At 47.0% G+C, this 23,986-nt stretch overlaps 2 protein-coding genes across 3 annotated transcripts; one reads left to right on the top strand and one right to left on the bottom strand.

Annotated features, from left to right (window-relative positions):
- Positions 1 to 223: 223 nt before the first annotated feature.
- Positions 224 to 20,333, bottom strand: Dpm1 (dolichyl-phosphate mannosyltransferase subunit 1, catalytic). Of its 2 annotated transcripts, none has more exons than XM_021154492.3 (9): positions 20,193 to 20,333; positions 17,213 to 17,312; positions 12,040 to 12,073; positions 9,305 to 9,381; positions 9,084 to 9,109; positions 7,566 to 7,661; positions 2,854 to 2,922; positions 1,237 to 1,351; positions 224 to 514 (listed from the first exon to the last, which is right to left on the bottom strand). In XM_021154492.3, exons 1-9 carry the CDS (start codon positions 20,195 to 20,197, stop codon positions 410 to 412), a joined length of 627 nt encoding a protein of 208 aa, XP_021010151.1. In that variant the 5' UTR covers positions 20,198 to 20,333; the 3' UTR covers positions 224 to 409. The 2 variants fall into 2 exon arrangements, with proteins under 2 accessions (XP_021010151.1, XP_021010140.1); XM_021154481.3 differs by lacking the exon at positions 20,193 to 20,333 and adding an exon at positions 19,997 to 20,186.
- A 101-nt stretch (positions 20,334 to 20,434) lies between these two features.
- On the top strand, positions 20,435 to 22,716 carry Mocs3 (molybdenum cofactor synthesis 3). Its single transcript, XM_021154473.3, has one exon. It carries the CDS (start codon positions 20,439 to 20,441, stop codon positions 21,819 to 21,821), a length of 1,383 nt encoding a protein of 460 aa, XP_021010132.1. The 5' UTR covers positions 20,435 to 20,438; the 3' UTR covers positions 21,822 to 22,716.
- The last annotated feature ends 1,270 nt before the right edge of the window (positions 22,717 to 23,986 follow it).

Raw genomic sequence — 23,986 nt, 5'->3', positions numbered from 1 at the left:
ACACACTGTATTTCCTAAGTGTAATTAAGCCCTCCCCCCCCCCCCTCCTGCCATCTCGGGATAAAGAACTAACCATCTAGTTTGATGAAGTATTCCAGTTTTTTCATAAGAAACTTGCACTCACATTATCTAAATGAAAGCAGCAACATTTTATGCAAAACCTATACACATTTATTTATAGGTGTTAATACAGTATAATGTACATGAAAATTGAGAACATTGCTCACTAAACCAAGAACTTTAAATTTTAATTTGAAATATAAAATGGAGTTTCTCCAGAGAAAAGATCCACATTAAATGCATCTTACCTTTGGCTCATGTGTTAAGAGAACATTGATAAAAATCAGTGACCCGGGCTTCTCTACTTTTAATTGAAATGAACACGGGAAGCATAAGTGAATCATTTCTTTTATGTAGTAGCAAAGAGAGTCAATAACCCTTTCAGGAACGAGACTATTTCATTTCCTCCCAACTTGGATTCACCATAAACTCGATCCACAAATGAAATTGGAACCTGGTTTAGAAAACACAGAATACATTAAAGTCAGTCTTCAACCAACAGCAGCAGTGAGCTCAGGCTATGGCATTCTCAACACAGAGCAAAGCCTCAACCCGCAGCACCAGGACTCTGTGCACTGACAATCTCGGTTCTTAAGGTCACTGTCCTGACACACTCATTACCTACAGTCCGTGCACTGACCTGAACACTATGCTAGTGCACTCAATATCAGGGCCTAGTTCCAGTAAGATGGTTTTTCAGTTTTCTCTCTCTTTAAATTGTTAGGTTTAATGTCACAGAGGAGTTAAATTACAACCCTTCTAGCGGTCACACGACAGGAGGCATTCTGGGAGGGAGTGTCTTCTTGCTTTGAGTAAGAGTTTGGTTTTAGATGTGGGGCCATCTCTAACAACTCACCATCCAGACCGAGAGACAAACGCTGCCTCCAGCCTGTGTTTTGTAATCCTTCAACATTTACTAAGAAGAAAAGCAGCTAAGTACTAGTCAGCAGCAAGGAGTCTGACGTGCCAGCAACGTCATTATTTAGAAGGAAACACTCCTCAGTGGAAATCATAGTAGGTCAAATACAGTGATCTAAATGGTCACCTTTTAGTGTGTAACCGTCCCAAATGACTGCAAGTCCAAGACACTGTTAAGTCAGCAGTTAGGAAAGCATGCTTTTGTAAACGCTTTCCGTTTCTGGGGAGCAGGAAAAGGACTTCGCGACAATCACTCACCTCACCAATAGTGTAATTCATCTGCCTTGCTCGAACAATCATTTCCATCTGAAAGACATAGCCTTTGGAGACACATTTTTCTATTAATTTCTGTAGAACTTCTTTTCGGTATAATCTATAAGAAAACAGGGTATTTATGAATCTCTGGACATGTGCCTATCTCCACATATCCTGACCTTTCAGAACTCACTGGTGTACACACAAGTCCTCAGAGCTTGTGATCACCTCTCTTGGCCATGAAGTATATGGTAGGATCTGGAAATAGTTTTGAAAATGAGTTCTTAATATATTCTTGAGATATAACTTATCAAAAGTTATGAAAATATGGTTAATTAGATACCTGATAGATACACAAGCACCTGCCCTTTTTTGGATTAGACTTTGAACTGGACATGGAGGAATGGCAGGGTGACAGATGAGTGGTGACACTCGCCATGGTAACAAGCAGTCCAGCAGTTAACCCGAGTCGGGTCGTCAATATGGGCTAAGGTCCTGAGGACAGTCAGGTTATTCCAGGAATAGCTGTTAAGACTACAGAGGAGCTGAGTTAGAGCAGGACTAGGCACCACAGGATGTAGACAATCCTTCAGCCTGCTCTGGACAACAGAGATCACAGGCACTTGTGGCAGGCAGTCTACCTTATCAAGTACTCACTAAAGTAAGATGGGGCAGGCTTGTGGGGAATCCAATCCTTGTGCTCAGAAAATCCAACCACAGGAGGTCTCATTAGAAGAGGTTTTTATTTATTTTAAGCAGTAGGTTAATTTAGTTTACTGGTCTGTGTATATGTGTCTGTCTGTCTCTCCCTCTCGTGTGTGTGTGTGTGTGTGTGTGTGTGTGTGTGTGTGTGTGTGTTTAGGTCAGGAATTGTTCCTCGTCTACCATGGATTCCAGGGATAAACCTCAGGTTACCAGGCTTTTGTAACAGGCATCTTTACCTAGTGTACTGGTCTTCTTTATCAGGTATATGTACATTTCTTTATAAGCTAGAAATGTGAATTTGGCATAACTACACTCTGAAGACCAATGGATGAACCTATTACACCACAGGAGTCACCTGAAACCCAGCTCCTCCTCTAATCTTCCTGAGGCTCCTGTAATGTTGAGCTTTTATGTGTGGGTAAAACTGACAGCAGACTCATCTATAGAGAGAACAAGTTAACTGAAAAGCCAAAACCGTAAGGCTCTAGGATGTTTCTGCTGAGGTGCTGTGGCTGGGATATGCATGTGCTGTTCTTCAGAGTGCACCGGGAGCAGCCATAGTCTCAATGGGCAGCCAAGCTCAGCACTGAGGTGAACAAGCATGCCAAAGTCCTACATTCCACTTGGAAAGCAGGAGTCTAGCGATGCTTCAGCCTGCTGACCATTAGCGTGGAAGTGTGACTCAGTCACTGTGAAAGCAAAGCAGCTCTTCTGTGGGGTGTGTGTGGGGGGGGTGTCTCTGTGCAGGCCTGGCTGTACTGCTGTGTACTGTGCAGATCAGGCTGGCCTCACACTTGATATCCTCTTGTTTCAGCCTCCTATATGCTGGGATTAACATGCCCTGCTGAGAAAGCAGCTCAACAGCCTCTTAATGCCAAGCATGCAGGAAAAGTTGCAGCGGTAGAAGCACTGTACCTGAAGCTTCCCGTTAAGTCTGATGCTCCAGGTCTCAGCAGAATTTGAGTTATAAAATTGGCCCCACGGCTGCCAAATTAATCAGATTTCCTCATTAAATATATGTTGAAAAACAAGAGAAACACCCAAGAGCAGAATATTAAAAATATTAGTCATTAATAGATACCAATTCATACACACAAAATAATTCTCTAAGAACAAAGAGACAATGAAATTAAATCTCATGCTTTTTAGAAAATTGGCATTATTATTATTTTTTTAAGATTTATTATTTATATGTAAGTACACTGTAGCTGTCTTCAGACACACCAGTAGAGGGCGTCAGATGTCATTACAGATGGTTGTGAGCTACCATGTGGTTGCTGGGATTTGAACTCAGGACCTTCAGAAGAACAGTCAGTGCTCTTAACCACTGAGCCACCTCTCCAGCCTTTTTTTTTTTTTTTGAGACAGGATTTCTCTGTGTAGCCCTGGCTGTCCTCGAACTCAGAAATCTGCCTGCCTCTGCCTCCCAAGTGCTGGGATTAAAGGTTTGTGCTACCACTGCCTGACAGGCATTTTTTCCCCCTTTGCAAATGAAATAGAGAAGAGACCTGAAAGTAACCGTCCTACATGAGAGAAAGGGGCACAGTTAGGAGAATATTTGTTGACCCAGCATGTAAAGGCCTGGGCTCTATCCCCAGCATGTAAAGGCCTGGGCTCTATCCCCAGCACTGTGTGGATTGGGTGTTGACTATGATTGCCTGGGCTGCATGAGACAGTCACACACATTCCCACACTCAAACTGAACTTTTGCTAAGGAGAGAAACCAGTCATTAAAACTTATATGTGCTTTGGCAGAAAGATCAGGAATTCTATAAGTTTCTTTTTCTGATTCCAGCAAACAGAGATGGACTTCACACCTAGCACGTTGGTACAAGCCTACTAGGGTAGGCAGCTCTCAGAAGCTGGAGGCTCACACCTGAGCCAGGGAAGCAGAAGGCTGAAGAAAACCAGGAGGGAAGCAGAAGGGCGCCTCCGGTGGCTGGAGCCTGAGTCTGCTCAGCTACTGTAAGGAAACACCAGCACACTGGTGTAAACCGCAAAGGAGTCTTAAAGAAGGTGCAGGACAAGAGAGGGTGGGGGTGGGGTGGTGACTCTCTAATCTCTTAAACAAATGCTAATCCCAGCAAAGAGGCGAAGGGTTCATCTCTTACCCCCAAAGACCTAAGACTCCACAACACCCAGGTTCTCTTTTAACATCCGCCTCAGTGAAACACAAACATTCAGCCCATAACAATGGCTCCAGATGAACAATTCCCAGTCACAAGCTATTAAGAGACTGCTGTATTAGCATTTCAAAGGGGGTCAAAAGCCTAAAGCAAAAGACTTGTGTAAACAGGTTCCCAAAGGTTTAAGGTGGAGAGTCTCTTTCCAGAATCCAAAACTACGGCTTCCTTAATGCAGACATTTGCTTAGGCCAGGTCCAGTCTTAGGCTTGCTCTTCATCAAGATGGAGGCCTGTAGCTAGTGCCTCAGCACTATGCCTAACTGTGTTCCTACTGCTATGCTTCCTGCCAGTCAGGGATTAGCCCTCTGAGGAGGTCAGCTGCTCCCCAGTTCAATGCCTGCTTTTATGATTTGCTGTGGTCATGGCGTGTCATAGAACCATAGGATAGTAATGAAGACACAAGTACGTAGGAAATGCGGAAGATCATCTTTGGCTTGAGCTTTGTTTTGAGACAAGGTCTTAGTCACCCCAGGCCCTGACCCTGCTTCCACAGCGCTGCATCACAGCAGCGGGCTGCTTACTACATCTAGTTGGTGCGGAAGTGCTAAGAACAGAACCCAGGCTTCCTACATATTAGGTGATCATCCCCAGCCCCCAACAATATGTTTATATTCTGTTCTTGGGGATGGTCCTGTGCACTGTGTATTCTCTATGATGTTTGCAGCCCAGACCCTGGCATGTCAAGCATCTGTTATCTAATTGTTTTCCATCATCTCTGATTGGTTAAAAAAGAGCTGATCAGCCTATGGATGAGCATGAGATCTCAGAGGAGGTGGGACATCCAAGCTCAGTGAGGGAGTCTCAAAGAAATCAGAGAGGGAGAGACCATGAGGTCGCCATGAGAACATACATGGAGCAGAGCGAGCCAGAGCAAGACTCAGATTGAAGGTAAAGGACCACGTGGTTGGGAAGTGGGCAGCCTTAGAGGGTTACAGTAGCTCAGAACCTTGCCCAGCACAGCGCTTGTTAATAAAAACACCAGGTCTCTGCGCTGTTCATTTAGGAGCTACAGCAGGCTGGAGTGGGTGTAGAGGCGCCTTGCAGTTATCTGGGAGTAAAGGGGCACAGCAGGCCACCCCCACCCCAATACTTCTACATTTGGTGTCCAACATGCTAGGCAGAAATGCAAGCATGGAGCCTGAGAAAAGTTTTGGACATAGGAGCCAGACCAGATAGCTGAGTCTGAGCTGCAGCATGGAAGGTGGAGCAATGTTTCCTTAACAACAGCAGTTTCTCAAGCAGGCCTGGTGCTCATGGCTCCTTTAACAATCCCTCTCCTCACATTACTATTACATTTTGTTTCACATTATTTTATTTATTTAAGATGGAATCTTGTTATGTTGCCCAAATTGGTCCTAAAGCCTATATTTAAGTAATTCCCTTGCTTTAGCCTCTTGAATATGGGGGCCAATAGGCATGCACTAGATTGCCTGGTGATGATGGATTTTTTTTTTTTTAATTTATTTATTATATGTTAGTACACTGTAGCTGTCTTCAGACACTCCAGAAGAGGGCATCAGATTTTGTTAGGGATGGTTGTGAGCCACCATGTGGTTGCTGGGACTTGAACTTGGGACCTTCGGAAGAGCAGTCGGCGCTCTTAACCACTGAGCCATCTCGCCAGCCCGATGATGGATTTTTAATTGGATGGATGGTGTGGACTCCTTATGTGGTTCAACCTGACCTCGAACTGGAGAATTTTCAATGGGCTGGGGAGGTAGCTCAGCAGGTAAGAGCACTGACTGCTCTTCCAAAGGTTCTGAGTTCAAATTCCAGCAACAACATGGTGTCTCACAACCATCTGTAATGAAATCTGATGCCCTCTTCTGGTGTGTCAGAAGTCAGCTACAATATAATTACTTATAATAATAAATAAATCTTTGGGCTGGTGCAAGTAGGGACTGAGCAAGGGGGAGCAACCTGAATGAGCGGGGTTGACCAGAGGGACCAGAGGTCCTAAAAAAATTCAATTCCCAACAATCACATGAAGGCTCACAACTATCTGTATAGCTACAGCATACTCTTATTTATACATACATACATACATACATACATCTTTAGAGTATTTTGATGAAAGTGTGTTAAGAGTCCCCAGCTGTGAGTCTGATTTCTAGTTGTGGGCTACACTAATGAGACCTGAGGCCGACAAAATACAGACAGGAACTACTATCACCAGTCAAAACGAAATACAACTAAACGCCACAACTAAACGCCACAACTAAATGCCACAACTAAAAGGTAGAATGGGCGCCTGTTTGGACTTCCGAGTCAGAATTCATAGGTGAGTGAATGGCCAAGTTCAAAATGTCTTTGGAGGTTAATAATTTGTTTTCAGCTCCAGCTGCGTCTGCCTCCAGCCTCATGGCAGGCAACAGGTATGAGAAGGGCAGGAGTTGCTGTGTGTTCTCTCCTCAGGAGAGACTAAAAACCACTATTCATCCAATCTCTTTGTTTCACAGAAAATGAGATGTTTTAAATGACTATCCCAAGATTTCATAATTGAGGTGATCTTTTTTTTTTAAAGATTTATTTATTATTATATCTAAGTACACTGTAGCTGTCTTCAGATGCACCAAAGAGGGCGTCAGATTTCATTACGGATGGTTGTGAGCCACCTTCGGAAGAGCAGTCGGTGCTCTTAACCACTGAGTCATTTCTTCAGCCCCCAATTGAGGTGATCTTAATCTGTGACTGGATGAGGAGAGCACAGAGACATCCCTGGTAGGTGCTGATCCCTCCTTCCCATCACTGTGACACTGAATGGGGTAGACTGGGTCCCAGTTCCTTAAGGGTCTTTCACAAAGTGCCAGACTATTCCCTCACTATTTGTTCTAGAGGTTGGGAAAACAACTCAGACAGTAAAGTGCTTATTTGAATGCATGAAGATAAGACTGGAGGTGTGCTGGGATGGCCAGCCAGACTAGCTTAACCAACAACGTCCAAGCCAATGAGAAACCCTATCTCAAAATATAGTGGACAGTGCCTGAGAATTAGCACCTAAACAACACTGAGGTGTATACTCACTCATTCTTTCTGCCTCTGTCTATCTAACACACACACACACACACACACACACACACACACCCCGACTACTGTATCTGTGTGAGAAGCCATCAGAACTGAGATGCCCGGCTAACTACCAGAAATAACGGCCTGGTGTGACCTGCTAGCATGGCCAACCTGTGCTGAAAGCTGCTGGCTGCAGAAGCAAGGCTAGCTCCAGGTGAAGGCAGAAGGCCAGGTACTAGCCAGTCCATGGAACCCTACCCAACGTGCTGGACAGTATCAGAAATCAAGATTGCTGGCTTTAAGAGGAGCAGAGTAAAGCTTTGAACAGGTAAACATATAAGGTAACACAATAATGAAAAGCTCAATTTTAACCAAGCTCTGTCTATTTCAAATGATTCTTCCCAAACTGAGTTATATAAACATGCACACATACCTGATTATCTTTCTTTTCAAATCCCATCCATAAACACCCCCATTGCCCTTGTATCGAGTTCCAGAGACAATATCAAAATTACCCTCCTTTTGTTTCCTGTAAAGAGAAAAAGAAAGAGGAAAACCAACCTAAACAAGCTCAATTAGAAAAAGTCCTTGGGCGTTCAACAGGCATCTTCATCAACCTCACAATCAAGTCTAAGAGAAGCAGAGTTAAAGCACGAGGCCAGATGATCTGACTGTCCAAATGGGTCTGACATGGATCTTGTGTTTTAGTTACAATTGTAAACATTTGATGTGTCTGTGAGTTCTGCTTACATGCATGTTAGCATATCATGTGTAGGCAGTAGCCTCAAAGGCCAGTAGAAGGTGCTGAGTCTGCTGGAACTGGAGCTATCAACTGTAGTGAGATACACCACATGGGTGCTGGGAACTGACCACGGGTCTTCAGGAAGAACAGCCAGTGTTCGTAACCACTGAGCCATCTTTCCAGTCCTTTAATTTACTTTTCTTAAACTGAAGCATGAACCCAGAGATTCTATCTGCTGACTGTACCACATGCTAACCCCAAAACCTTCTCTATTGTCCAGGCCCCTTCTGCAGAAAAGGCGAGGCACCTCCAGACTGCTGTTTCTTACAGAAAACAACTAACTATCCTACTAAGAGTTTTGTTGGATTTATAAACTTAGAATCCCCTAAGTCAATAGAAACCTTCTCCATTCTTAAACTGGGGCAAACAACACCAACAGCCATAATAACAAAAAGCGCGGTTTTACTAATGCTCCAGGCTGGCCTTGCACTTCTAACACTCTTACTGCCTCCGCTTCAGCGTGTTGAGATTACACATGCTGCCTGTGCCAGTCCTCACTCCCTTTTTTGGAGACAGGATCTATGTAGCCCTGGGTATCCTGGAACATTCTACATAGACTAGGCTGGCCTTGAACTCAAACATCAGTTTGCCTCTACTTAAAGGAGCGTGCCACCACCCTTAAAAAGCCCATTTTTTGTTATTGTTTATTTTTCGAGACAAGAGTTTTTTCTGTGTAGCCTGGCTGTACTAGAACTGACTCTGTAGACCAGGCTGGCCTCAAACTCAGAAATCCGCCTGCCTCTGCCTCCTGAGTGCTGGGATTAAAGGCATGTGCCACCACCGCCCAGCTCATTCTTTCTTAAAAGCAGCCGCTGCTGCCTGACAAGGTAGTGAGGGACTACACTGTGGAGTTTTATGATGCCTAAACTTGCTCTCTGGACCAAACCCTACTGTTATGGTCCTTGATGCTAACAAGCACAATTCTAGACAACAAGGGCTTCATTTTTTTCGTGTTCTGAAAGAAAACAGAATAGAACCATCTATTGCTGATTCCTAAAATAAGCCACTTATTCGAAGACCTATATTTATAAGTCTCAAGTCTCTAAATTAGTTAAGTTTTGACAGAAAAGTTAAAGTAGTATACATATTTCACACTAATTATCTGAATTTAAAGTTTCGAATACTATAAATACCACAAACTGTACCTACCTGATAAATTCAGGAATAAATTTGGGCTGAAATTTGGAAAGAATAAACAGTAAGTCAGAAGCGTATGACAAGTTTATCATAAACACCTAATCAAGAAGGGAGGGAGGGCTAGGTGTGGCGGTGCCTGTCAATTAACCAAAACATTCAAAAAGCTAGGTTACATAGTAAAACCATCTTCACATACAACACAACACAACGCAACAGAGCGGGTGGCCACTTACATGGTGGGAGAGGTCAGCATCCATGATGATCACATAGTTCCCCGTGGCGTGTTTGATTCCATGAATGTAGGCAGTTCCTAAAGACCAAAAGTATTTAGACTCATTAATCATATCAGCAGGGGCTGGAGAGATGGCTCAGCGTTTAAGAGCACTGGCTGCTCTTCCAGAGACCCAGGTTCTATTCTCAGCACTAACATGGTAGTTCACAACCATTGTAACTCCAGTTGCCTTGTTCTGGATTCTGCAGGCTTCATATACACATTTCACAGACATACACAACATTCAAAAGTACAAAGTTTGCCAATTAAAAAAAAAAAAGCAGACAAATCTACCTTTATATACAAAATTACCAAAGAGATGTCTAATACCAAAGTCTCTGTATTCTTTTAATTGGTGTGTGTGTGTGGGGGGGGAGAGTGGGGATTAAGACAAAGTTTCACTCTGTAGTCTAGGCTGACCTCAAATCCATAAAGATCCTTCTGCCTAAGCCTCCAGCTGCTAAGGGCCATGCTAAGCTTCAAAAGTATTAGATTGGGCTGGAGAGATGGCTCAGTGGTTAAGAGCACTAACTGCTCTTCCAGAGGACCCGAGTTCAAGTCCCAGCAACCACATGGTGACTCACAACCACCGGTAATGAGATCTGATGCCCTCTTATGGTGTGTCTGAAGATAGCAACAGTGTACTCACATATATACAATAAATCTTTTAAAAAAAGGTATTAACTTATATAAATATCACTCTATGCTTATGCTCGTTGGTGCTTTAGTGTTTTCCTGAGACAGAGAAGGCCAGGTTTTTCAGGAGCTCCATATTTACACATTAGCTTCCTAGCCATTGCCATCCTCACTTACCTATCTCAGACATCTCAAATTTACCCAACTCCTCCAGTTCCTGGCTCTCTATCAGGCTAGCTCAGGGAAGGCTTTGAGTCCTGCCCCTGTCTGGGAGTCTTCACTGTGATTACAAGGCACACTAGCTTTCTATGCCAACCATCTTTTAATTTAACCCCTACTCTGTCTCCACCTTCATGGTGCCCCCGGCATTACCTTCTGACCCCAGTTCCATTTCTCAATCACTTCCTCTCCTGCTCTTCCTTGCACGTCAAGTTAGGTTCCCCAGAAGCTGTCAGAAGCTCAACTGCAAAATGCCTGGTACATTAGGCCCTACTAGAATGATGTGGCCAACCAAGTATTCTGGTGTCTGTGTGCATGAAGTCTCCCATGCAGGGCAAGTCCCTGCATCCTTGCACATTGTACACAGAAGCTGCCATCCCAGTGTGGACACTTACTATGGGTCAGTTAAAGCAGAGCCAAGTTTTAAAAACAAACCGTCACTAGCACTTCATCTGGAGCACAGCGCTTTCCTGACACCTTCCACTGAGTGGCTCTAATGTTTTCAATGACTACTCAAACACTGTGGGTTCTGGGTGGTATTTTCCACATCCTCTCTGGGACACCGATCCTATGGCTTTACAAGTTCAAGCATTTGATGCTGCTAGCAAGTTCATTCTTCCAGATAGCAACCTTTTCTTTTTCCGTGTGTTCAAAGCGCGCACACGCGCACACACACACACACACACGCGTGTTTTCCCTGCGTGGGTATGAGGCATGTGCAGTTGAGACTGAATCTTCTCCTCGTTTATTACAGCAGGGTCTCTGAACCAAGCTTAGAGCTTACTGAGACAGCGACCTCACTCTTGCTCTGGGGCTGGACGGGGTCCCGGGTGAGCTACCACACACACAAGGCTGTTTTGGAGATCTGACCCTGGTCCTCGTGCATAAGAACAAGAGATTTAACTACTGCGCCATCCCCGCTCAGGGCAGCAACTTTCATTTGTTAAGAATCCTGCGCTGATGGCTAGACTCACTGGACTCATTCGAAATGCTCTACATTCAGTCAGGTTCTCAGCCTGACTCTTGATCCTTTTGGAAGTCAAGCGACCCTTTCACAGTGGCCATATTATCAGATATCCTGCATTTTAGATATTAACAGAATGATTTATAGCTAACAAAATGACAGTTATGAAGTAGCAATGAAAACAATTTTATAGTTAGGGTCTCCACAGTGCCAGGAAGTGTCTAAATGACAACACTAACAAAGCTGAAAACTGCTGCTCGCTCGGGAACGTTCTGTTTAAGGTGGGAAATTTTTCATTCCTAGAAACAATCACATTTTAGACTCTCCGTTTAAAGGCTTTGCAAGCTGTCCTCCTCCAGACCCCCTCCCTGCGCTTCCTTTCTCTAGGCTATACTCTAAGAAAGCCCATTTCTCAGGCTCTTTTGCTGCTTGTGTCCCGGCAGCTGTTAGGAGCACAAGTGATGACTGCCATGGGAAGCCAACAACATCCAGGTACCCCTCTCAGCACGGCACACAGCAGCATCAACGGAGCAGCTCCCCGGGAGCCACCTCACCCTCAACACCACAGATTCCCTCCTGACCCTACTCCAGCTCTCTGCAGTCGCTCCTCTCCTCGTAGCTCAGCTGTCCATCAGGCTTCTCAACAAATCATTTCCCTGTCAGCGGGAATCCCTGTATTCACTTTCCCATCTGGATAGAACTACGGCAGTTTCTGTTTTGCTGAGTGGGTTCAGACCGATATACATGCAACCCAAGTTAACTATTAGGATGTCATGCAGACCATTAAAGGTCATCACAGCTGACTGTCCTTGGGCATTTTTCCAAAAACAGAGTAGTGGCATATATGACTAGGGCAGGCAACAGGAGACCCTACTTACCGAGACCCAGCTTTCTCTCTCGTGGTCTTAGGAGCTTTAAGAAAAAGAAACAACATGTCAACACAAAAAGACAAAATTACTTCAAATTTTACTTTACTCCTATAAGTGCATACTCATTTTAAACCATTAGTTGAATTTATTAGACCTTGAAGCACAGTGTGTTCAATATTTTTGTCCAAAGTTAAAATGGTGTTTGGGGTTGGAATGTAGCCTAGCATGCATGAAGACCCAGCGCTCCTGCTCAGCGCTATACAAACCCCGGCCCAAAGCCAGCAATGCCAGGATTTGGGAGGCAGGGCCAGGAGCTAGGACCTCAAGCTCATCCAGTCCAGGCCTAAGCCTCAAGATGCCTACATACACCAACAGCAAAGACGGCAGCCAGCTCGACAAAACCTGTTTTGTTTTGTTTTGTTTTTTGTTTTTAAGACAGATTTCTCCATGTAGCTGTGGCTGTTCCAGAACTCCATTTGTGGACCAGGCTGGCCTTGAAGTTGCCTGCGATCTGCTTATCTCTGCCTCCGGAGTGCTGGGATTAAAAGAGTGTGCTACCATTACCTGACACAAAAATTTTTTATAGATTTAAAATTTGTATGTGTGGGAGTGTTTTCCTGCATGTGTCTGTGTACCATGTGCATGCCTGATGCTTATGGACGCCAAAAAAAACGTTGGATACCCTGGAAAGAAGATGGTTGTGAGCCATCATGTGGGTGCTAGGAATTGAACCCAAGGCCTCTGAAAGAGGAAAAGCAATTTTCTTTAATCCTAATCCTACAGGTAGGATTCTGGTATGAAGCTTTTGTTGTGTGTGTTCTTTGGACTCAGGGTCTTACTGTGTATCCCTAGCTGGCCTGAAACTTAGTATAAATGCTGGGATTAAGAGTATGCACCACCTCACTCGGCCACATCTTCCAGTTTTAAGAGTTCTTGTTGTTTCCTTTTATGATAAACAGAGCCTTTAACCAACAATTCTAGGGCTTTTCTAAGTAGTGGGTATCATTCTCCACCTTCCCAAACTCCACACATGGTTGACACCGCCTTGGAGCCCAACCCTGTTCTTTATTGCTCAGTAACACATTCCAATTCCTGTTACAAGGGTCTCGTTTGTTCATCTGCCTGCCGCATGAGGGCGGCTCTTCCTGCTTTTCTCCATGGGTCAGAAAAGGGGCCATGGAGTGCAGCTGAGGCTTGGCACTGTGAGACGCCAGGGAAGACATTGGTGAAGGGGCAACCTCAGTGGCAGCTGAGGCTGAAGCTTGGCACCATGAAGAGAAACTATGAGAACCTAGTTGCAGTGGAAGACCCAGCATATTTTGAGATGCCAGTACCATGGGATGACCACCAAGAACAGCAGCAGCAGTGGAGTAGAGTCAGTCAGAGCCTAGAGTGCTAGCAGACAGAGCTTGAAATGTGACCCAAGCCCAGAAGCTATATGGATTCCAGACACTGGAACAAGAAGCTGTGAACTTGAAGTTGATACTGCAAGATGTTTTGAGATGCCAGAGCCATGGGACATCTGCTGAGGAAAGCTGCTAACAGGGAGTGGAAGCAGCTTAAGAAAAAGAAGTTTGTTGCAGTAAACAGAGCTGAGAGGAGTTGGAGATCTGAAGGCGCTTTGACGTCAGACATGGAGATGCAGAGTCGGGAGTTGGCTCAGCTGGGTTTGGTCTGCTTTGATCCAGTGTCCCCTCACTGTGCTCTTTCCCCTATGTTCTAGAACTGTAGTGTAATATTCTGTACCACAGGTTAGAAGTATGTGATTTGCTTTTTGATTTTATAGGGGCTATAGTTAAGTAATCGCATAAATCTCAGAAGAGATGTTGAACTTTTAAAGGGGCACTATTAGGAGGTGTGGCCTTGTTGCAGGAAGTATGTCTGTCACCCTGAAGGGGGACTTTGAAGTCTCCTAGTGCTCAAGTTCTGCCCTGTGTGGAACAGTCTTCTGGCTACCTCCAGATCAAGATGTACAGCTCTCAGCTCCTTCTCCAGCTCCTTGTCTGCCTGCCTGCATGCTGCCATGCTTCCCGCCATGGTGGTAATGGACTATACCTCTGACACTGTAAGCCAGCCCCAATTAAATGTTTGCCTTTCTAAGAGTTGCCCTGGTCATGGCATCTTTTCGTAGCAATAAAACTCTAAGACAATAATCAATGTGAACCAGTAGCCTAGGCCTGGGGCTTCTAAGAAAACTTTAAAAACGATAGGCCAAAGCAATGAACCCAGCATCAAAACCTGCCTTACGCTGAAACGTGAAGCTGTGAGATCTGCCAGGCTTGGGACTTCGCTGTGTGAGGCAGGCAGAATTCTGATATGGGTGGATCTGCCATGCATATGAGTGGTATAACTTCCCTACGCCAATCCCATTTGCCAATGTCTGCTACTTGAAACTCTTAGAAACACCATCCAGTCAGTCACCAAACAGTCCTAAGCCTGGCTTAAGGGCAGATTTATAATCTCAGTTTCTCAGAAGCAGATACAGTGTGAAGACGGAAATGTCTAGGCCTGCCTAGGCTACAAAGGAACACCCAGGCCATCTGGACAGCGCAGTGGTTAAGGCCCTGCTAGAGATGCGGCTCAGCGGGAAGCACTGCCTGGCATGTGCACAGTCTTTGGCTCAACTCCCCTTTCTACAGGGAAAAATCATTCCCACAGTGGGACTGCAAAAATACTATATCTTGTTTTCTTATAGTGGTGAATTATCGTTTCTTGAAAGGCAAGTATCCCAAGAGTCTCCAGAGACTTCTGTTTCTCTGACAATAGTTCTCTATCTAAAGAAGGGACAATGGCTTTTTGCTTGCTTATTTAAGATTTATTTATTATATCTACAGTGTTCTGTCTGCATGTATGCCTGGAGGCCAAAAGAGGGCACCTAATGGTTATGAGCCACCATGTGGTTGCTGGGAATTGAACTCAGGACCTCTGTTAGAGTGTGCAGGGCTTTAACCTCTGAGCCATCTCTCCAGCCCAAGAAGGGACAATGTTATCTATCAGGTAAGGGGATATCAGGTAAATTTCAGGTTGCCAAAGGAGGGAAGCTGCTACTGGAATCTTGTAGACAGAGGACAGAGATGCTTGAACAGGCCAGGTTCCTACAGCTAATCATCCGGCATTGTGTGCAAGCCGACAAACCCGGAATTACTGCATGGACGGACAGCAAACAAACGACATGCATGGCTAGCACCAGTGTGTTTTCTAGTTAAATCTGTATCCAACTGAGTGCTTTCGGTTCCAAAAAATTATCAAAGCAATAATCACAAAACATTTTCAAAGATTTATTTATAAACCCAAACTGGTAATAAAAAAAAAAAAACAAAAACAACTCATAGCAACTATTATAGAAGCTCACAGCTATTGGCAACATCTTTTTCTTTGCATGTGTTCATGTGTTTGTGTGCTGGGGGTTATTGGCACCCATCAGTTACCTGATGCGGGTACTGGGATCTGAGTTTGGGTCCTTTACAGAGCATCAAGAGCTCTTTCCTGTCCAGGTGCCTCTCTCCTGCCCTCATGCTTAAAATCTATATTGAGAATATTCTCTAATAAGCTCCAACTCTGCTTCAAAAATAATACCAAGTTCATGAAGCCACTATAACATTGCTTCTGTAGCTGCCCCAGTCGCTCTAGGACAATAGATTGCTTGGCGCAGGGAGAAGGCCGAGTCTGGGATCCAGCAGGCAACCTTCCTGCCTAAGCTTAGAGCAGCAGGCAGCACTGTACACAAAGTACACGGGGCCCAGAGAAGGGAGCAAGGCCTTTCCTGCCTAAGCTTAGAGCAGCAGGCAGCATTGTACACAAAGTACACGGGGCCCAGAGAAGGGAGCAAGGCCTTTCCTGCCTAAGCTTAGAGCAGCAGGCAGCACTGTACACAGAGTACACGAGGCCCAGAGAAGGGAGAAAGGCCTTTCCTGCCTAAGCTTAGAGCAGCAGGCAGCACTGTACACAAAGTACACGGGGCCCAGAGAAGGGAGCAAGGCCTTTCCTGCCTAAGCTTAGAGCAGCAGGCAGCATTGTACACAAAGTACACGGGGCCCAGAGAAGGGAGCAAGGCCTTTCCTGCCTAAGCTTAGAGCAGCAGGCAGCACTGTACACAGAGTACACGAGGCCCAGAGAAGGGAGAAAGGCCTTTCCTGCCTAAGCTTAGAGCAGCAGGCATCATGGTACACAAAGTACACGGGGGCCCAGAGAAGGGAGCAAGGCCTTTCCTGCCTAAGCTTAGAGCAGCAGGCAGCACTGTACACAGAGTACACGAGGCCCAGAGAAGGGAGAAAGGCCTTTCCTGCCTAAGCTTAGAGCAGCAGGCATCATGGTACACAAAGTACACGGGGGCCCAGAGAAGGGAGCAAGGCCTTTCCTGCCTAAGCTTAGAGCAGCAGGCAGCATGGTACACAAAGTACACGGGGGCCCAGAGAAGGGAGTAAGGCCTTTCCTGCCTAAGCTTAGAGCAGCAGGCAGCATTGTACACAAAGTACACGGGGCCCAGAGAAGGGAGCAAGGCCTTTCCTGCCTAAGCTTAGAGCAGCAGGCAGCATTGTACACAAAGTACATGGGGGCCCAGAGAAGGGAGCAAGACCTTTCCTGCCTAAGCTTAGAGCAGCAGGCAGCATGGTACACAAAGTACATGGGGGCCCAGAGAAGGGAGCAAGGCAGAAACAGACCCAAAACCTCTCTGATTAGCTCTATAATACGCTGGCTAACAGAGTGTCACACTTTGGTATTTTAAGAAAATTTAGGGCCTGGAGAGACGACTCATCAGTTAAGAGCACTGACTAGTCTTCTGAAGGTCTTGAGTTCAAATTCCAGCAACCACATGGCGGCTCACAACCATCCATAAAGAGATCTGATGTCCTCTTCTGGAATGTCTGAAGACAGCTACAGTGTACTTACATATAATAAATAAATAAATAAATCTTAAAAAAAAATAAAAACTTAACAACAACAACAACAAAAAAGGCTACACAGAAAAGCCTGGGGAGGGGGGAATAAAAAAAGAATTTATCTGTAGACTCCATCACAAAGCCAGAGGTCAACCAAGGTCTACTCTTTGGTTGTAAAATTACCACTGGCCCACAGATATGTGATTTCAATCTCAAGGTTTGCTGCCTCGGATCTTCCCAGACTTTGCTCCTTACCACACTCCCTCCCTCCCTCACAGAACAGGAAAGGGTCTGTTACTTACAATTTTGTCTGGCCCATAGATCTTTGCCAGTTGTTCAGCAACTTCTCTTGTCCCATCTGGGCTTCCATCATCTATGATTATAATTTCATAGTTGATTGCACTAAAATAAAATTTGAGTTTATATTAATAGTGGGTAAGAGTATCTAAATTTTAAAGGAACTTTAAAGTTACAAGCCGGGAGTATTAGGATGTTCAAAGTTCCTCTATACAGCTATAGTGACTTCATAGACAGTCTTCCATCCTAGAGATCTTATCGCAAAATGAAGAGAGCAAAGGAAAACTTTAAGTGACACCAACAAATTTAAATAAGCTGGCATTTATCTGACGGAGTTTCATTCTTAAACTTGCTCCCCATTATATTCACACACCAGTTCCCACTCTAAACACCATTCAAAGTAACTGTCTGGTGAAAAAAATCCCACCCGCTCCCACCACAATGCCCCACCTCCTTATACGGCACACAGGGGAAGGAAAAAGAAGCAACACCGTCCTCCTGACATTAATGGGGAACCCAGGAAATCACCCAGGAAACTAGTGCTAAAGGTTAGACTACTGAAAGTGGTATAAGTTAGCCCCAGAAAACTTGGCAGGAAGGAAACAAAACCCAGCCTATTCTTCAAGAATAGCTACAAGAGGGACTATGGAGTTGGTTCGGTGGAACAGCGCCTGATGTGCAAGCAAGAAAGTGCATTTGGATCTCCAGGAACCATAGAATAGGCATGACTAGGCACTCCTGGAATTCCCTCAGTACTGGGGTGGGGGGTTTGAAACCCCTAAAATCACAGAAACTCAAGAATCCACCAGCCTAAGGGGACGCTCTAGGCTGAGAGCAGTTTCAAACAATTCAAAGTGGGGAGTGAACGAGCAAAGCACCAGATGTTCTCAGCCAGCCTTTGTTCCTGCATGCACCTTATCCCCAAAACATAAGAGTAGCAGGGACAGTGACCAGCTTCCCTCTGTCCCTCTAACTATGGGATAGGTACTTAATTTGGTCAAACACAAATTATGTTGATTTTGAAAAAGGTAATTCCAATTTGATTGGAGAACATCCACTGCAGGATGCAGCTCACTGGCAGGGTTCCACCCTCCAGTATCCCCAAATCACTCAATAAAAAGATAGCCCAGAACTTTAGAGGCTGAGGATGGAGGCTGGGGTGTTCCAGACCAGCCTGGTTACAAAAGGTGAGAGTGAGCAGGGAAGTAGAGTGGCGAGGTCAGGGATGGGGGCCTTGGACTCATAAATTAAACAGAGCAGAGACACCAGCATATAAAACTGGAGCTCATTAAAACATCTGGAAAAATCTGGCAGAGCCAATTTAAAGATAAAACCTGGGCGGGAGAGATGGCTCAGTGGTTAAGAGCACTGACTACTCTTCCAGAGGCCCTGTGTTCAATTCCTAGCAACCACATGGTGGCTCACAACCATCTGTAATGGGATCTGGTGTCCTCTTCTGGTGTGTCTGAAGAGAACTGCAGTGTACTCACACAAAATAAATAAATCTTAAAAAATAAAAATAAAACATAAAGAAAAAGGATGCACGCACCACACATCACAGAGCCACCATATAGAAACTGATTTTTATTCAGATGCAACCAAAACAGCAATCCTAAACTGGGTGGTGGTGGTGGTGGTGCACGCCTTTAATCTCAGCACCTGGAAGGCAGAGACCAGCATCTGAATTCCAGGCCAGTCAGGGCTACATAGTTTTGACCTTGCCTCAACCAATCAAACCATGCAGTCTAAGGCTTTTACAAATCAGTACTGTAAGGTTGTGCTTTCTAGAAAGAGGAACTATGTACCAAGTATTTTGTTTTTCTGAGACAGAGGCTGCTAATATAGCCCTAGCTGGCCTCGAACTTGGTACAACTCGTCTGCAAACGCATCCCTTGCAGTACATAGCTTGGGATTCAAGTACTTTTTCTTGCTATTAGAAAATATTGGCACAGCGTCCTCATTGTCGTTTGAGAAGCAAAAGCCAACCAACAAACAAAAAGCTCTGGAAACAATCTGTGTTCTTCTGACGCACGGTCTAAAGCAGCGCACTGCTACGCCATCCTACTCTAGCAAAATCCCGTTCTGTAGGTTGACAGGAAAAGATCGCCCAAGATTATCACAGCATGACACTCATCTGGCCGTAAAGTACTGACTCAGTCCTGCCACTGCCATCAGAAGGCATTTTATTTACTGTTTAGTTCGGAGACCTCTTTTTTTTTTTTTAAATGCGTAACACTTTCACTATCAAAATTCCTGTTCCTAAGAGCTAGGGCTCTGCCTAACAAAGCGAAAGGCCCCGTGTTTTTCAAAACAACACACAAACAAGCCCGGGTTCCTAATCAAACTCGGCGAAGATGCTCGCTCCCTGCCAGCTCATCAGCAGTTCTCTGACAGCGCAAACAACAAGCTTACGTAAGCGCTCGGCCCCAAGGCGATGGGGAGAACGCTGGCTCGGGACTCCCGGCTCCGGCGGCGGATCCTGACCGCCCGGAGGTATGAGGTCATACCTCCTCGCCCCGAAGTCAAAAAGAAGTTAGCCCTTTAGAGAGAAAAGGCCGGGGGCGCAGACCAGCGCGATCTGTCATCAGATAAACACCGGACTCGCCAGAGACCTGAGCAGGAAGGAGAAAGACGCGGGGCTGGGCTCCTCGGTTCTCCCCGCTGGGGAAAGCCGCGAGCAGGCTCGGGAGGGAGCGGAGGCCGGGCCTCCGGGGGTCTCCTCGCGCAGCCAACCGCCGACGTGCAGCCCGCGGCCGGCTCCCGGCCCCCGCGCGAGAAGCCCCTTCTACCTCTCGGAGAAGCTCTTCACCAGCAGCCACACGATGAGCGGCAGGTTCTCCCGTTCGTTGTAGGTGGGCAACAGCACCGAGTACTTGTCCTGTCCCGAGGAGCGGCCCTGCGGCGGCCGCGGAGACGCAGCAAGACTGCGACTCGCCCCCGTGGAAGCCATGACGGCTCTGCGAGAGGCGCCGGAAGCGGACTTACGTCATCCGACACGGGCCGTACCAAATCCCGGAGCATGGGGGAGGCTCGGCGCTCCGACGTCCCAGTGTGGTCCCCGGAAAACATCTAGATATGGTGACCGTTTCAAGCCGATCGTGACGGCTTCCCCAGATAAAAACCCATTCGTTTCACTTTCAAGCGCCAGGAAGCGACTTCGTCTTTCAGTCGCTAAGAAACGGGCAACCGGAAACGGAAGTCCCTCCCCGGCTCTTTCCGGAAGAGGCTGTCATGGCTGCCCCGGAGGACGTAGCTGCCTTACAGGCTGAAATCACCCGGCGGGAGGAAGAGCTAGCTTCGCTCAAGCGGAGGCTGGCCGCGGCCCTGGCAGCCGAGCCGGAGCCCGAGCGTCCGCTCCGGGACCCGCCGCCGCCGCTGTCGCCCCGGGCCGCGCTGTCGCGGGACGAGATCCTCCGCTACAGCCGCCAGCTGCTGCTGCCGGAGCTGGGCGTGCGCGGGCAGCTGCGCCTGGCGGCGGCGTCGGTGCTCGTGGTGGGCTGCGGCGGACTGGGCTGCCCGCTGGCGCAGTACCTGGCGGCGGCCGGCGTGGGCAGGCTGGGGCTGGTGGACCACGACGTGGTGGAGACGAGCAACCTGGCCCGCCAGGTCCTGCACGGGGAGGCGCAGACCGGCGAGAGCAAGGCTCGTTCGGCGGCCGCGGCGCTGCGCCGTCTCAACTCGGCGGTGGAGTGCGTGGTGTACCCGCGCGCGCTCGCGGAGGACTGGGCGCTCGACCTGGTCCGTGGCTACGACGTGGTGGCCGACTGCTGCGACAACGTGCCCACGCGCTACCTGGTGAACGACGCGTGCGTGCTGGCCGGCCGGCCGCTGGTGTCGGCCAGCGCGCTGCGCTTCGAGGGCCAGATGACCGTCTACCACCACGATGGCGGGCCGTGCTACCGCTGCGTGTTCCCGCGGCCGCCCCCGCCCGAGACGGTGACCAACTGTGCCGATGGCGGCGTGCTCGGAGCGGTGCCCGGCGTGCTGGGCTGCGCGCAGGCCCTCGAGGTGCTCAAGATCGCCGCCGGCCTCGGTGCCTCCTACAGCGGCAGCATGCTGCTCTTCGACGGCCTCGGGGGCCACTTCCGTCGGATCCGGCTGCGGCGCCGCCGGCCCGACTGCGTCGTGTGCGGTCAGCAGCCCACCGTGACCCGCCTGCAGGACTACGAGGCCTTCTGCGGCTCCTCGGCCACCGACAAGTGCCGCGCCCTGAAGCTGCTGAGCCCGGAGGAGCGGATTTCTGTGACCGACTACAAGCGGCTTCTGGATTCCGGGACGCCCCACGTGTTGCTGGACGTCCGGCCTCAAGTAGAGGTGGACATCTGTCGCCTGCCGCACTCTCTCCACATCCCTTTGAATCAGTTGGAACGCAGGGATGCGGACAGCCTGAAACTCTTAGGGGCTGCCCTCCGGAAAGGGAAGCAGGAGTCGCAGGAAGGGGTTGCTCTCCCGGTGTATGTGATTTGCAAATTGGGGAACGACTCCCAGAAAGCTGTGAAGGTCCTGCAGTCCTTAATGGCAGTGCCGGAGTTAGACTCTTTAACTGTTCAGGACATCGTGGGGGGACTCATGGCCTGGGCTGCCAAAATTGATGGGACATTTCCACAGTACTGAGAGGACAGCATGTGATTCGTGTGGATGACGGTTGTGATAACTGAAGAATTTATTCGAGCTTTATAAAATAATGTAGGGAAGAGCCTGGATTCACGGTCTCCGAATAAATAAACGGAGACTTTTTTTTTTTTTCTTTTTTTCTTTTTCCCCAAGGAGCTTTTTTGAGAAAAGAGGATAACATTGCCTCAGAGAGCTACTTTGTGTTTTGGGCACTTGTGCAGCACCTTCAACGTGTGACTTGGTACGACAGGATTTTTTGTTTCCCATCGGGTCAGATCAAAGCGCTCTCTGGGCCAAACATCTTATACTTGGAGTTCAGATGCAGCTTTTACAACTGAATTAATCACTTACATTCATCCTATTTTTAAATTAAGATCTTCTTTGTGAAGTTGCAGAGATGGCTTAACACAGGCTACCCCCCAGCCCCACCCCCTGGGGGCGGGGCATCCTGGTTTGACTCCCAGAATTCATGAGTTGGCTCTACTACTCCAGTTCCACAGACATCATATGCTGTCTCCTCGACTCCTCCAGCTCCGGGCAGGGTCTTGGTGTACAGACATACATGCAGTCAAAACATAAAGTTTTAAAATCTAAGAAAAAACGTTTTAAAAAAGATATTGAGTCTTAATTCTACTTCAAATGATAGGCTATATATACCCCTTAAAAATACTGAACATGGGTAGCGTTTTCATTATCTGGAAGTTGAGCGTTGTAGAAGCGATTGTGAGTTCAGAGTGCAGTCTTGAGAGTTTAGCAACATTGTGTCCGTCAGCTTCCCTCAGAAGTTGTTAGCATTCTCCTTGTACTTAGCTGCCGTCTCTGCCTTCGGCTATACCAGTGGTCCTCAACCTCTTGGTCGAGACCCCATGGGGGTCAGATGGCCCCTTCACAAGGTTGCCTAAGATAATTGGAGAACAGATATTTAAATTATGATTCATAACAACAGTAAAATCACAGTAATGAAATAGCTATGAAAATAACTTGTGGCTGGGGGGGGGGGGTGTCACCATAACTTGAGGAACTATTAAAGGGCTGCAGCTTTAGGAAGGTTGAGAGCCACTGGCTTGTGCTCTGGTTGATAACATGTGGCATTGGTTTAACTACGTTGTGGGCCTGCTTTGGAATCTTCCAGTCCTAAGTTTCAGCCTTTTGCTTCATCCCTTTGTCTTTCTCTTTGACTCAGTGTACTCTATTGCGGCATTTTATTTATTTATTTATTTTTTGGTTTTTCGAGACAGGGTTTCTCTGTATAGCTCTGGCTGTCCTGGAACTCACTCTGTAGACCAGGCTGGCCTCGAACTCAGAAATCCGCCTGCCTCTGCTGGGATTAAAGGTGTTCTTGAAATCCACCTGCCTCCGCTGGGTTTAAAGGCCACCACACCCAGCCAGCATTTTTTATGTAGGTATTTTTATGTTTATTTGCATAGTAAACAGTTTGACCAACCCTACTGGTGAAGGTCGGTCTTCCCAGCTATTTGACTGAGGCAGGAGGATCACAAGTTTAGGCCTGTGTGAACTACAGAGTAAGTCCAAGGTCAGCCTGGCCAACTAATGGAGACCTGTATTAAAAGGGAGCTGGGTGTGTTGGTCAGTGGTAGAGCAGTTGCTTAGCAGCAGAAAGGCTTGAGATTCATCTCCAGTACCAGAAAACAGTTTGGTGAGCAGGTGGGCAACCCACCCTGCTTCCTGAAGACAGCAAAGCTCGCCGTTGCCAAAAGGGTGTTGGGAATAGAGGCTGATGCATTCCCCTGGAAGAACAGCCAGTGCTAAGCCACCTCTCTGGACACAGGTCTCTGTTTCTTAAGAGAATCAGAGACCATGGAAGCAACTCAAGTAGCAGTGTCTGGCAATTTTTTAGAAAAAGGATAAAAACAGCTAGACAAAGCCCTCTGCAGGCCAGAGTCACCAGTTTGCAAGCATTGAGAGGTGTGTGTGTGTAAGTAAAGCTAGGCCAGACATTACTTTCAGCTGTGAGACACTTTAACTCACTGAACAGGTGCACTGACCAGCACAGAGGGCTGATGAGCAGGGCTCCGGAGCAGGGGTGCTGTGACTATACCCAGGAATACCACACCTGCATGGCCTTGTGTCCCAGACCTATATTTACTTTTGAGGCAGGGTCTTCTGTGCAGTCCAGGCCGGCTTTGAAATTCAGTGACAGTCAT

This window comes from Mus caroli, unplaced genomic scaffold (assembly GCF_978045245.1).
Source record: "Mus caroli unplaced genomic scaffold, Mus_caroli_1 scaffold_2, whole genome shotgun sequence".
NCBI lineage: Eukaryota > Metazoa > Chordata > Mammalia > Rodentia > Muridae > Mus > Mus caroli.
This window is presented reverse-complemented; position numbering and strand designations above follow the sequence as displayed.